Consider the following 14,689-nt stretch of genomic DNA (forward strand, 5'->3'; position numbering starts at 1 on the left):
ATTGATAGCAGAATGAATGGCATTGCAGGCTGTGAGTGGGTTAGATACAGTGTGCTCTCCTCAGAGAGATGAATTTTCTAGCTGTTACTGAAAGATAGGCTATTTTTCTTGTGAAGCTGATTCAAATGATTTGAAGGCAATGCCGTGTGCAGGAGCACAGTGAACGACATTATGAGAAATAACTGTTCTAACCTGTCCAAGTCTCAAGATCCAGTTTGGAGTGGGTTTGGTTTAAGTGAATAAAAATCTCTGAATAGATTTTTCCTCGCAAGCACACACGTGTGGCTTCTTCAGAGACAAACTTTCCATCTTGAAATAAAAAGCTGATACATTGATTTTGAAACATCCTGTGCAATTTTTACAATTAAAGCACAATACGTTGTTCCTTAAATTTAGTAGGTAGTTTCTAACTGGTACAATACACTGATCTTTTCAAAAGCTGTTAGTTAGTGTGGCTACCTAGCTGTTTTCTGTGTCCATCCTCCAGTGCATTTTGCAACACCTGATTTTCAGAAACTGCATTTTGAAAGTCTCTTTGAAAATCAAATCTATCTGAGGCATTTTGAAAAGCTGTTAGTCGCTTTTAAGTCTTTAGTTAGACCTCTAAGGATTTGGGTTCCTCATGTATTTTGATAGATAAAGATGAGTCAAGAAAACCAGTGGCTAAGTTCTGAAGTGGCATAAAAGACAGGATGTTGCAATTTCAATAAGATGGTATGATTTGTGTCTTCTGGAGCTGTGTCCCAGCATGCTCATAAATTCATCTATTACATATGCAGATCTTAAAAAAAAAACCCAAAAAAACAACAACCCAAATAAATAAAAATGAGACAAAACAAGAATAGTGATGCAAACCAGGAATATTTATAATAAGAGTAGTTTAACTTTTATTCAGTTGGAACACAAGGGATGTGTGTTACCTGCTAAATTAAAATGTATCTGGTCTTTTTGGAACACAATATTCCCAAAAGTAACTGAGAAATACATGGTAAAGAAGGAAATAAAATAATGAATAATGTAGAGAAAAGTCTAGAAAAAGAATAGCCTTATTTTATTTTTTTTTTCTGATTACCAATTAACATTCTCCTGTAGGTCAGTAGCTGAAGGCATTGCCATCAAATTTAAAGTTTTTCCATGTAGAATTAAACTGTTTCATTTAGAAAACTTCACTATGTTTTAGCCAGGTTGGCTATGGAAAATTTCTGTTGAGGAACATCAGCACAGTTTCTTAGTCAGCACAATCCTTAGAAGAGCTTATTTAGAAGAGTAAAATAAAATATATATGTATACTTTAAATAGTAGTCAGAGAAAACTCATGCATGGTTTCTGCAAGTTAAAGTGGATGACTCTTCAATTGCTGAAGGAAATACAATGGCTATTTTTAAGACTCTTCCTAAAATATCCAAGACTTTTATTTTTTAATCATTATATTGTGAAAATCAAGTTTATAGCTTCTACTGTACTCTTTTATAAACTTCCATTTCCCCCTTCTTTCTTCTATAATGACGAAACACAGCCCATACAAAACTGGTAAGTTTCATGATGACATTAAGTGTATCTTCAAAGTCACCATTTTGTATGTTTAGCTGAAGTTAGATTTTTTTTCCTCAACAGATTGCCAAAAAATGAGGATTTTAATACAAAGGAAAAGACACACAACCTTATACAAGTGTCATTTTCTTCTATTCCATTCCTTTTTCCAGACTTTCCTGAGTAAAACAGTCACTAGCTCCCCCTGAACAAGTCTACTCTCTGTGATGACTAAATTGGAAATCCAGGCTGACCCTTGCATTCACATGTTTTTCATAATCTGGGAATAGGCTGTTCAGAGCTGCACAGGATGTGCCTCATTTCCAATGCTGCTTCATAACCCATGACTAAAAGAGTACATGCAAGGAATACAGTTACAACATTTGCATGAATTACTGTCATCCTTTTCTAGGGCATTGTGTAATTCAGCTGGGATGACGAAGCTTGTCCACAGCATGATCTAAGGGCCTTCAAAATGAGAATTAAGGTTTGGATTTTTCATCTGAACCTTGTAAATAGTTGGATTGCAACTCAAGATGCTGCAAAATATAGAGAAAGGCCAAAATCTGATGAAAAGGCTGCTTGCTGGAAAGAAAATTAATCTCCTCTTACCTAAACTAATCCTCTCTCCTCTTCAGTCATCACTCCCTCTTTCAAAGCCCACACTCCCAAAGTGACACTCTTTTCTGGGAAAGTGTCTTTCAATGGGACTTGTGGATTCCTGGAACCATTGCCAATGTCAGCACACTCTTTATTTTATATAAGAGATTTTCTGGAGGACAGGAGACTGCTGATGCTCACCTAGAAACCAGGCAGGAAAAACATTTAACATTGACTGTCACTGAAGCACATCAAATGGAACACCTGAGTACAAATATTCTGCCTACCAGTGTGTGTAAGAACAAATGTTTTTGCCTATGTTTTTCTCAATTTCTTTAATTAAATGTGAAGACTTGGAGTCCAAGTGAAGTTCTGGGATCTCTGGTCTACAATTGCTTTTACTTTCCCATCATTCTTTGCTTGTGGTATGGGCAGGAACTAGTTTTACCTATTTCTTGCATTTTTGAATGAGAGAGGTAAGATCAATCTCAATATGTGCATCTACACTACAAAAACATGAGGATTAGGCAGGAAATGTTTCCTCCTCAATGGCAGAAGTCAAGTTCAGAGCATTTGAAATCATAGCGAGCAGTAAGGCTATGTCAATATGTGGCTAACTTCTACAGCTGATAGACAGACCTGGACAACATTATTTGATTCAGGAAAAAATAGAAAAGCCAGTGAAAATGAAAGCCATTGTTGAGCAAGGAACAGGTAGGCCTGTCCAAAGAAAAGAGACCAAAGTGAAGGATGTCAGATCACATCACATGTCAGATAGTTAAGCTGAGGAAAATTTGAATTAGTTTCCTAGAGTGACCTGTAGATTCCACAGACTCCCTTCAGAAGGGAGGAGAGAGATGGCCATTAGAGGTAACAGTACATGCACTTGCAGAGTGGGAATGGGAGAGATGGCAAGACAGATAGTGTCAAAAGAGACTATTCCTCCAAAGAGAGACCTCTATCTTTTGAAGTTTGACCGTGTTTTAATAAAACAGTTGTACAACTATTGCTTTTCATGGAAGCATAAATAAAATGCAACTGGTAGCACACATCCAAAATCTGATACATTAGCCCTTTTGATCTGTAGGAATGTGAAGGAGTTCAGGCTGATAATTTCTGAGGTCACAGAGAACTGAAGGAAACTTTCATACTCAGAAAATCCAGAAATTGCATTTCTTCCCTTTAACTACCTTTTTAGGCTCTGCCTGGGTCAATATTTACCTGGATCAATGTTTACTAAGCGGGGGTGCATATTTACTTGCATTTTTAGCAAAGGAACTCTACTGCTAACTGTGAAGAACAGTTTACTACACTTAATTGGAAGAAATTATTATGCCTGGTGTAGAAAGAAGAGACAGGCTGTAGTACCTAGTGAATGTGTAAGATGAAACCCTAGGAAGCTGTTCATGAAAGTCCAGGTGTGAGATACCAGGGAGGTAGAGAGGGTTCCCATGAGGCAGCCAAGCAGGAGATCTGTTTTCATCCCTTCCTGGTAGGGATTGGCACTTACCTGATGGGGACTGGCTCTTAACTAGCTGTTTTACGAGGACTGTGAGGCAGACTTGCCTGCCGTTCCTTACCACAACAACCACAACAATGCTAACCAGTCTTTGATCATCAAAGCTGGGATTTATTAGAAGGCAGCCCAAGAAAATGCCTTCTTCTCTAGTGAAAACTTAGAATTAGTAAGAATCTGTATCTCTGGGACACGGGACACCATGTTCCTGCAGAACAGATCCTGCTGCTTTGGTTTCATTCCAGCTTTCTGGATTGCAATAAAGGTTACCCATTTTTTCCCAGATTCCCTGAAAAAAAGTCTTTCTTTCCACGCCCAGGCACAGATTATGTCAGTTCCTCTGAGGAGTCTTCAACCTAGTCTGACAACACTAGGCGCCTGCTGGACATGCCTCTCTCCCAGCTCAGCCCCATGCTCCAGGAGCAATTTCCCCAGGAAATGCTTTCTCCTTACAGGGCAGTGTTCATCTCTTTCCTGCAGAGACTTCCTCTGGACCCAGGTAGAGCACTTACCAACAGGCAGGCTTCCTGCCTTCTTTCCCACCGCTGCCCTTTGAAAGGTCCACAAAATAAGCCAAGAGCAAATGAAGCAGATGCTATCCATCAAAATTTAATAAAAATATTGTTATATAAATAACATTAACATGCAGTTGCCTGTAACTTTCTGGGAACCAGCATTTGGTTGCCCTAAAAGTTTGTTAAATTGGAGTAATAAAATCACATAGAAAACAAGACTGTTCTAATAATGATTTTTTGTATTGACTAAGCAGTAGTCAAAGTAGGTCAGACTGAGAAGGATAGCTGATTGATGCTAGGCCATGTGTATGGTCAAGGGCCATAAAATTATGTAATGACTTAATATTGCTTTTTGGTTGTTAGATTTTTTTTAGGGTTGTTTGTCTTCTGAGCGACACAGCAGGGGGCAAAGAGTGGAATTAAAGGAATACTTGTATCAGAAAGGATCTGCATTCCCATGAAAGCATGCAAATATTGTGTGTCCAGAGAAGAACAACGAAGCTGGTGAGGGGCAGCTGAGGGAGCTGGGGTTGTTTAGCCTGGAGAAAAGGAGGCTCAGAGGTGACCTTATCACTCTCTACAGCTGCCTGGAAGAAAGCTGTGGCCAGAGGTGGGGGTCTGTCTCTTCTCCCAGGCAACCAGTGATGGGGTAAAAGCAAATAGCCTCAAGCTGCACCAGGGGATATTCAGGTTGGACATCAGGAAGAATTTCTTGATGGAAAAGGTGATTAAGCATTGGAACAGGCTGTCCAGAGAGGTGGTGGAGTCACTACCCCTGGAGGTGCTCAAGAAAAGACTGGATGTGGCACTTAAGGCCGTGGTCTTATTGACAAGGTGGTGATCACTCAAAGGCTATCTCAATGACCTTAGAGGTCTTCTCCAACCTAAATGATTCTGTCATTCCTTGATTCAAAACAATTAATAGGGCATTATATCAATATTCAATGTCATAGGTCCTCTCCCATTTCACTTGCTGTTCCACATAACTCCACTTTCCATTTCAGAAAGGGCTGGACACCTAACACATACCTCTTCTACCTCTGGGTATCAACAGGTAGCATAACTGTTTTCATCCTTCCTAAATCTAGTAACATCTCTTCCCCTCTCAGCCTCTTGGTGTGGACTTCATGAAAGAAAATGGAGTCCCCAGTTCATCCAACAGGTACACTGTGCTCCACCTGTTCCCAGCTTTATTTTCAGTTTGGGTTTGAGTCTCCCTAATGCCCAAGACAGGAAGGAGAAATGGCTGTTCATCCCCCCTCTGCCTCCAAAGAAATTACTGAGGCATTAAATTACAACACCTTTCAACCCCATAACAGGTATCAGAACAAATGTATTAAGGCCTTGCTGGGAAAGGATATGAATGGGTTTTGTGAAGCAAACTGACAACAAGTTTACCCTGACCTGTTCCTCATCAAAATCTTGCTTTGAAATGTTTTTAAACACCAGATGCAGCTGGTGACCAAGGTTCAAATAACTGACATTACTAAGATGCAGCCAAGATTTCAACAAGCCTCATGGCGACACTTCTGGACAAAGATAAGGCTTTGTTGTAAGCATGAAAGCCTGGAACACCACTAATCATAGGAAACTAGGAAAATGTCACAACAAAAACCATTAGCAGTCTTGAATCCAGTGGAGAGGCAGGGAAAAGGAGTTAGCTCAAAGTCTAGGGTGAATAATTGATCCTTAACTTTTAGAGTGAGCTATACAAGGAATCTGTAATGTAAGAGGTCTGATTACACCTTTTTTCTACAGACACCAAAATTAGCAGATAATTATTCTACCATGTTTTCTTCCACCAAAGGAGAACAACTATAAGATTTCTTATAAGGGCTCTTCTTGAACCTAAATGAAGAGGACAGCTAACATTTCAAGAGTCTATTGTGTTTCTAAAAATTCTGACTTCTTTTAAACATCATTTTACAGGCTTAAATTTCAGATATGCACCTGGTCTTTGCCTAGGGGCAGAAATAAAAAGGATACAAGTCAAAACACAGAGACAGAAGCCTTCAGTATTTAGATAGGACAGCTAACAGGACAGTGAAGGTACACATGTTCACAGTGTGTTTGGATTACTACATAAATAATAATTATTGTATTTGCTCTCATTTGAGTTCACTTGACTTTCAAAATTGCTCAGCAATAAAGAAACTGCATTTTAGCTTTCACTGACAATTGCATAAAACCAGAAATTACTAAAATAAAATACAAATCTGAACAATAAGTCAGACACATTTTTCCTTCCATGTTTTTAAAAAAATCTTCTGTCTCTTAAAAAAACCCCAACTAACCAAAAAACCAACCCACTAAAAAAATTAAAACCAGAAAAAATCACCAGCCCAAAACCCAAACAGTTAAAGCTAATTTCCCCTCTGTTTTGCTGTCCTGGTGAGAAGGCAGTGAAGAAAAAAAAAAAAAAGCAAAGTTTATATAAAGCAGCTCTAACCACAAACGTTAGAATCATTTTACTAATGAAAACATGATTTTCATATTTTTATATATATCAAAACTATGCTGTAGTTTCAAAAAAAAATACATACAAACTCTATTATTAAACAGGATAATCACAGATTGAACTATGTACTACTTGGTTTAACAATGATTATAGCATAAGAAAGACAGGTTGATATCTGTTTAAATAGTTTTACTTAAAGCTAACCCTTTTATATCATTTCCTTGATTTCAAAATACTATAAAGAACAGGAACAGCTAAACATTTTTTTCATTAATGACTCATAAAACCCCTCAGAGTTAAAACCAAGAAAACTTTCTTAAATATATGCCGTAGAGACATAAATAAAATAAGTAGGATGAACTACAGCTAAGAATCTGTCTTATAATGTACAAGTAGTTTGGGATTGTAAACAGATGAAAGAGAAATACAGCAAATGAAAAAGAAAAAGGAGGAAAAGAAAGCAAAAGAGCTGATAAAGTTTCTGGCTACAATACAGGAGACATATCATTACCATATGATCTAATGTGGGTGTCAGCCTGGATTGTGTTCATTGAGAGAAACATTTTTTAACTGTGCTATGGAATAGAAGCAGGAGGGTTTTCCACCAAGTGACAGTCACTGAGCTGAATTTACCCCCTCCTCCTTTCCACACCTGCAAAGCCTTCTGCCTGGGTTGAATATTTAGTTTAATTACATCTCAGCTTTGAGAGCTCCTGTTGCAAATCCCTGGATTAAAAGGTACGGTTTTTAGTAATTCTTCTGAACTATGCTGCACTAATAAACTTCGGGCAAGTCTATGGCAAGAACTGTTTGAATTTCAAGAGAAGCAAGTTAAAAATCATGCTAAATGTTTAGTAATGTTAAGTTTTCTATGCAGCACTTTTGTTTCTTGGAAACATGAGAATACATTCTCAAAGACTGTGCAGATTTCCTACTGTTTATTTGACTATTCTGTCTCTTGTTTTGATTTGTATAAGCACTGCTATAGTCCTTTCTTTTTCTTTGCTGTAAACTTTTGCAGCAGTATGTTCTCTGCAATCCAGGGTTTAGAATCGGTGATAAAGGGAGTGTAAAAAATGCATGTATGCTTACATTTCTGCTTTAAACTGCTCTCTGTGATTTCTTTCTCATGTGTTTCTTCATATATATTTCAGAAACTGATGAATATAATTTCAATTTCAGAGAAAAAAACGCACAGTAGTAAGTTATACGGGTTCTGTGTATGCCTTTGTAATGTTAGAAAGTGCTATGTTGCAAAAGTAAAAGCAAGGGAATCATGTTTAAAGAAGGTCCTTATGAATGAAATTGTAGAAAAGAAAATTCCTACAGTTGAAACTCCTGTTAACAGAGTTTTATTCTCTTTAAAACTTCCAACTTCTGTGTTTGCATATCTAACTTTATTGCACCAAATGAGCAAAACATAAAATGGAGGGGATTTTTTTGAAACTGGAAAATATTGTTTAGCTTGTCTTTGTGGAATTTTGAGAGATTTCTGACACTAGGTGAACTAATAATTTAACCTTACTATTAAGGTAAACTGACAAGAAGACCACCAATACAGTGGTGACGTGAACTGATGAAGCATATTTTCAGTGGTATTTTAAAATGAAATGTGGCCAAACTGATGGTATAGTTTGCTCTGCTTGTGGAAAAGTCTTCTTCATTGTAAACACATAATTAAAGGAATTTTAAACAATTATGTCCTGCAGACATAAATATTGTGTCACAGAATTTTTTTATCCTCTACTTTTTTTTTTTTTTGTAAGTGAAACATAAACATTTCTTGGTAGTACAGTTTTGTGTATATCTTTTCTTTTGTTTATGTTCAATTACACATGCAAATAGGAACAGATACATGTGTCTGCAGAATGAATGCATATATGACTGAAGATATCTCTTCCTATATTCTGATTAACACATAGCTTGTGTCTGCTGTTTTCTCTGTTGATTCCTCACATTATATACTTAAATATCCTTTGTTGTCCTACAGTTTTCCTTTATAGCCACCTCTTTCTGATTTTATTATGGTTCTTAAAAAACAGGGACCAAAGGAAAGGCCTGAGATAAATGAAGTCATCAATATTAATGTGAATAAGAAACAAAGTGTGAAGACACTTCCAAAGTGCCTTTGCATTTTTTTTTTTATTCTTTTTGTCTTTTCTGAGTGGTTATAATTAAACTCCAGGATAAGATCCTGGATTCTTGTGCATTCTTGGGATGGGTGGTACTTCAGCAGTGACCTTAAGAGGGAACAAAATGGTTTTAAATATTTTAAAATGTTTTAAAATTATATTAATACATAAAAAGAGGCTGAGGAAGGTCTTTAAAAAGTCCTGTCTGCCACTGCCATTGAAGGATTAGCATGCAGCATTCCCAATGCTTATTGTTATTAGTATACATTCTGAAAAATAATTTGTACTGGCATAAGGTTTTATTGATCATTTTCACAAGGCAGCTTATTGTGATGAACGGTGATGATTTAGCAAATTTTTCTTCTCATTATTAGTAAATTTCATTTTTATTTTGCCATAATTCACACATGATGATTACTATTTCAAAAATCATGTTTTAGATTAAGCCCTGGTCACAGCTCACTACCATGCAGTAAGAGCACTTTGCTGTGACATCCTGACGTGTCCCTGTGCTCTCTGTCTGCACTGGTGGGGGTGTTGTTGGGAAAGGGACACAGCTGGGGAGCCAGGGCAGGGGGAGGCACAGGAAGATGATCCACAGGGACACAGCCTGCCCCTGCTACATGTCATGAGTTTACACAGCACTGGCTGACAGGACATACTAAAAACTCTCTAGCTGATGTTGGGGTCTGTGATCCCACTCAGCACATGCAGTAAGGTGTCTGTTCCAGGAACAGAAGTACTTTCATAACCAACTAAGAAAACAAATATGTCTCTTAAAGAGACAACATAAACAGTATTTTACTCCATGTGATTTATTTAATTTTGAAGTCTTTGGGATATCTGAAGATGTTAGATATATGTCTTAATGTCAGGTAGATCACAGGATTGTAAGCTATGATTTTAAGTCACCAGCATATTTTATTAGGTAACCTCATAATCTTAAGAAACAAACCTAAAGGTTTCTGGAGAGCTGCATTGGCACCTGTAGGTAGAAATTCATAAAGGAATTAATAAATTCATAAAGGAAAATGAACTCAGGCACAATATAAATTGTATCTAAATCCAGTGTCATGGCTTTTTTATGTATTTAGCTTTTTTCTTAACACTAACCATTCCTTTTAGAGTACCTGGTTGTATTATGTTAGAAAGGCAGGCTTTAGTAAACTACTCTCACCTGATATAATCTATTCATTCTTGTCATCTACTTGGTAGGTTCCATATGTCAAAGTAGAGAGGGAGACAGCCCTCCTCTTCTGCCTCTCCCAGTTTTTTTGTCCAACAATGAATATGGAGCTGAAAAATGCTCTACCACACCCCTAAGTGTTAGATAACTTCTTCTAGAAGAAGAAATAATCCCAGCTAGCACCCAGACAAGGTGTTTCTAAGATATCAACCTGAAGAAGCAAGTGGGCATTTTTGCTTTCATTACAAAGAGCAGCATCTGTATTTAGGACTATGCCACTGTTTTAGTAAAACAGCTCCTGTATAAATGACAAATTTGCCTTTGTGCCACTTGGCAATTTGAAGGCAGATTTCAAATTAGTAAAGTATGAACTTCATTATATAAAACACATAGTAAAAGAAAATAATATTAAGAAAATTAGCTGGTCTTTACAGCCTTGATACCAACCTGCAAATGGTTATGTAATTTCTCCTTAGTGCACAAGGAGACAGGTATCACAACCTAGAGTGTGCTGATATGCATATAGGCCTAAGTCCTGAGAACATTTATTTAAGCAGCTTTTCTTTTTCATATCTATGGCAATACACACTTCACACAACTTGTGTAAAGTTGCTCCTGACAATGAAAGTCTGCAGAATGAAGCTCTGAAGTCCTGTTAGAAAGTGTGCACACAACACTACAAAATTTGGAAAGAAAGCCAAGAATATTCAATATAACCAGCACTGCATTCCATTTTATTGTGCTGTTTGAACTAGGAAAGAAGTATAGTACATTTAAGTAAATAAAGATCTTCTCCTCACTCTCCACCCTGTCACTAAATCCTACTCTTTCTCAGTCAGTTTTACTAGGCTATAATTTAAAACATACAGAAAATGGACACTTCAAAATATTTCTCAAGACATGAAATACTGAACTACAGTGAGTTTGGGAACCTCAGGTTTATCCCTAGGGGTCAAACCCATTGCTACGAAATAAATGCTGATGAAATCGAATAGACTGTTATGTTGGCAGAAAACAGGCACATGGAAAATGTGGCTTATTGCTTTGACTTTTTTGCATCACAAAGTTGACAGCGCTGCCTGTTCCCAATAAATATTACTCTAGATATACAAGCAGATGTGTTTGCAGTTGCCTTAAAATGGCTCTGCAAAAAATGAGAAAAAAAGAAAAAGGCAGTTACCAGACTCCTATCACATAACTGTCCTATTTTTACAACTCAGTTTTCTTTTATTGAAAGGAGCAGTTATGTAATTGGTGGATGAGCTGGACCTCCTTCAGGAGGAACTGTGCAGCTATGGGAAGCTGCTACTTTTGTTGTTAACGCGCTGCTTTGAATCCTAGGTTCTGCTGGGAGTCGATGAACTAAGCCATGAAGAGGCTGGCTCTGCTCTTTGTCCTGCTGCTGCCAGCGTGCTTGGCCAAGCCGTTCCACCAGCAGGGCCTCTTTGACTTTATGCTGGAGGATGAGGGCTCGGCTGACATGGCTCCCACGGATGATCCCGTCATATCCGGGTTTGGACCGGTGTGCCCCTTCCGCTGCCAGTGCCATCTTCGCGTGGTGCAGTGCTCTGACCTAGGTAAGCCAGGAGCACTTCAGAGCTCTGTACTTGCCTTCTAGCCGCGGGCCAGCAGCCGAGATCGTGAGGCTGCCACGCGCCGTCCCTCCGTAACTGGCTTTTCCCAAGGAAATATGCTACAGTTGCAGTTAACCAGAATTTACCAAGTGGGCCACAAAGCCCTGGCCAGATGGGCATTTTTTGTCACTGTGGAGACTGTTTGATTATTTTTTTTTTTAATGTATATTTTGAATGTCTACATTTCATTTGTTCTTTGAAATGCCACAGATTTCTCTTGCAGAGAAAATAACTTTTCAAAGTTATTCCTTCAGATGAATATTAAATAAAGGCAGTGAGGTCAGAGGTGGGGATGGAAACATTTTTAAAGGTTCTAAATTGTGTAGTCCAAGGTCCAACACCTTTAATCATACTGTCTAGTACCTCAACACTGAAGTCATCCCATTTCCATATGAATACATGAGCATGAAATCACCAACTGAATCATATATCCTGGAACCAGCTCTTTGGAGTAAAGAGCTTGGCAACGCACCAAAATAATGAACACGTTATGGAATTCCTCATTAAATATATTTCTTAGACACTATGTAAGCTGAAATCATGAGAACATTTCTCACAAACTTTCCTTACTCCCTTATGTAAGGGAAGGACTTGTGTGCACAGTCAGAGTAGCAGGATGTGAAGCCATGTCTGCCATCACTGTATTTTTACTTTTCCATGCAGAAGTCTCAATTAATGAAGTTGACTTCAGTGAGATGGCTCTTAGTTTAAACCAGTATTATTCAATCTTAGTTACTGTACAGTGCAGAAAACCAGTTAGAGTTGCTCACAATGAAAGACAAATAACTTCTCATGATTTTATAGAGCTTTTTCTTTAAGTCTTCTACCAGCTATTTACATGTATAGCTGGGTGTTTCCATTTTCCTATGTTATAACATTGGCTTTGATAACTACTTTAAGTCCACCAATTAGGATTTATGTCTCATTGTGGTGGGGGTTGTATAATAATAATAAACTTCAGCTACACCCCTAGAAACTTCTGTGAATTTATTAAAGTGAGCCACATAATTACACAACAGATATGTTTGGCAAAGACACAGTGAACAAGGCAAGCCAAGTTGCACAAAGCAGTGTGGGCTAACCTAGCCATGCATTCATAAAGCTTCCACAGTATTGTCCCTCTTGAAGAATATTTTCCTTTTTTTTACCATTTAGCTGCCAGAGAGAGCAAACATGGAGTGGGGAGGAGGTTCCCCACATGCCATGAAAGTCTTAGGTTTTATTGTTGTTACACTTAGTAATGCTGATGGAATTTAAGCTATTTTGAGAACTTATTCTCAGTCAGTCTGCTTCAATTCTGCAGAATATAATGAGCTTTCACTTGGTAAAAATGTAGAGACATTTACACAGGGACCCTTTGCTCCTGTACTTGCTCCTGTGGCCAGGAACTTCACACACATGAGGTTTACAGTCCATTGTGTAAGATACTTCTGGGTTAGTAGAGTCCCATACTGACAAGGAGACACAGAAATTAAGGCCCCAGGTCAGTGTTTCCCAGATAATTTCAAGTGGGGTGAGTGAAAAGAAAGAGATATGTTTTGAGTTTTCTTTAAACCCACATGCTGCATATCATGGAGTGAAAGGGTCATGCTTCTGGATCAGCTGGGCTGATAACATCCAGCTCTTGGGTACAAAGGAAAAGAGATCTCCCTGGGCTAAAAATATGCAGCCATGAAAAATAAATAAATAATATTTCCCTGGCAGAGCTCAAGGAAGTAATTATTAACCAGTGCCAACCCTGGCATTAAGTTTCACCCATCTTTGTCGCATGTGACAGCCCTGAATGGGACATGGCTCAGCTGCGAGTCTCATGAAGACACACGTCTGCTGGCTGCCCTGCAAGCTGGGACAGGAGAGCTGTGTGCCACCTGCTCACAGGAAAACCTGCCCTCTACTCTTCTGAATTCACTTCTGTGTGACAGACCCAGACAAAGTCATATTTACCTACTGACTTGAGAAAAGGCAGCTGCTGGCCCTTTGCAAACTGTGGAGGTGACCTCGTGTGCTCCTGAGATATGGGATGAAGGGTGCTCGTGTTTCAGGGATCAGGAGGGCAATTTGCACATGGAAGGCATGAAACTAGCAGTGACAGTTCTGCCTCCCTGTTAACCTGTGCTCCTGGCCTACCTCTCTCTTCAGCTCTGGGCATTTCCAACCCAACCAAATTAGCTACATCCGTCCTCCAAAATTATCATATTTAGTCATCTAGTCCCATGGGTACTAGTTAAAGAAAAATTTCGGGCAATAACAAGGGTCCTCACAAGGACATATTAAGAGCTTCTTAAATAAATTCTCACAAAGGAAAGTTGAAACCTGAGCCAGGATCCTTTCCCCTACTCACTCTCTGGCATGGAAGGAGTGTTTACAGCCAGGAGCCCATGCATGCAGGGGACAAGCCAGAGCAAGGCAGCTGGAGGACCCTAACATGGGCAACATACAGAGAGGTGTCTTCTTCTTCAGCCTGTTTCTTTTGTGCTTAAGTGGGCATTTGCTATTTGTAGATTCTTACTTCATAAAGAAAAAAACAACCATCTGACAAAAAACAACCATCTGACACAGGGTTATGTGAATAAACCACAGCAAACTATTGGATCCAGAGTCCAGAGATCAGGTTTTCCCCTTTTCTCATGAGCACTGGATGGGAATAACAAAAAAAAATAAAATCCAAGTTCAATAAAAACAGTGAAAAAAAATGCCCAGTGGTCCAATTACACTCTTGTCAGCTGAATTTTTTCAGTCCTATAGTCTTAAACTTCAGTTACATCTTCCTAAGCACACACCTACAAATTAATTTATTTTGCCTCCCAGCCAAGAGCTGAGTTGGCAAGAAAGAGAATGCTGCCTTCTCACATCCTGAAAACGAATTCTCTCTAAGTTTTGATTACTGATGGATCAAAAGCAGAACTCCATGTGCCTACATTTCATGAGATGCATTACCTTTGTGAGAAGGCTCAAGGATCTCATCAAGGAAGGACACTGGGCTATCTTTATAAAAGTGCTGCCTTTTATGAATCTGCCTCCCATTGTTAAAAGGGAGCCACAGGTTCACTTTTTGATCATGCTTCAGTATGAGGCACTGCTATGCTATATCCAGGCTTTCCATAGAAATCACAAACAT

The 14,689-nt window shown here is 38.5% G+C and overlaps 1 protein-coding gene across 1 annotated transcript in view; it reads left to right on the forward strand.

The window, feature by feature from the left end:
* Nucleotides 1-7,181: 7,181 nt before the first annotated feature.
* The window catches only part of DCN (decorin), a 37,989-nt gene continuing 30,481 nt past the window's right edge, over nt 7,182-14,689 (forward strand). The window contains exons 1-2 of the mRNA XM_005519421.3: nt 7,182-7,357; nt 11,279-11,514. Of these exons, the coding sequence (XP_005519478.1) occupies nt 11,307-11,514 (208 nt within the window). The 5' untranslated portion in view covers nt 7,182-7,357; nt 11,279-11,306. The remainder of the gene's footprint in view (nt 7,358-11,278; nt 11,515-14,689) is intronic.

Source organism: Pseudopodoces humilis, chromosome 5 (genome assembly GCF_049639895.1).
Source record: "Pseudopodoces humilis isolate 2021_Gansu_Grassland_sample_001 chromosome 5, ASM4963989v1, whole genome shotgun sequence".
Taxonomy (NCBI): domain Eukaryota; kingdom Metazoa; phylum Chordata; class Aves; order Passeriformes; family Paridae; genus Pseudopodoces; species Pseudopodoces humilis.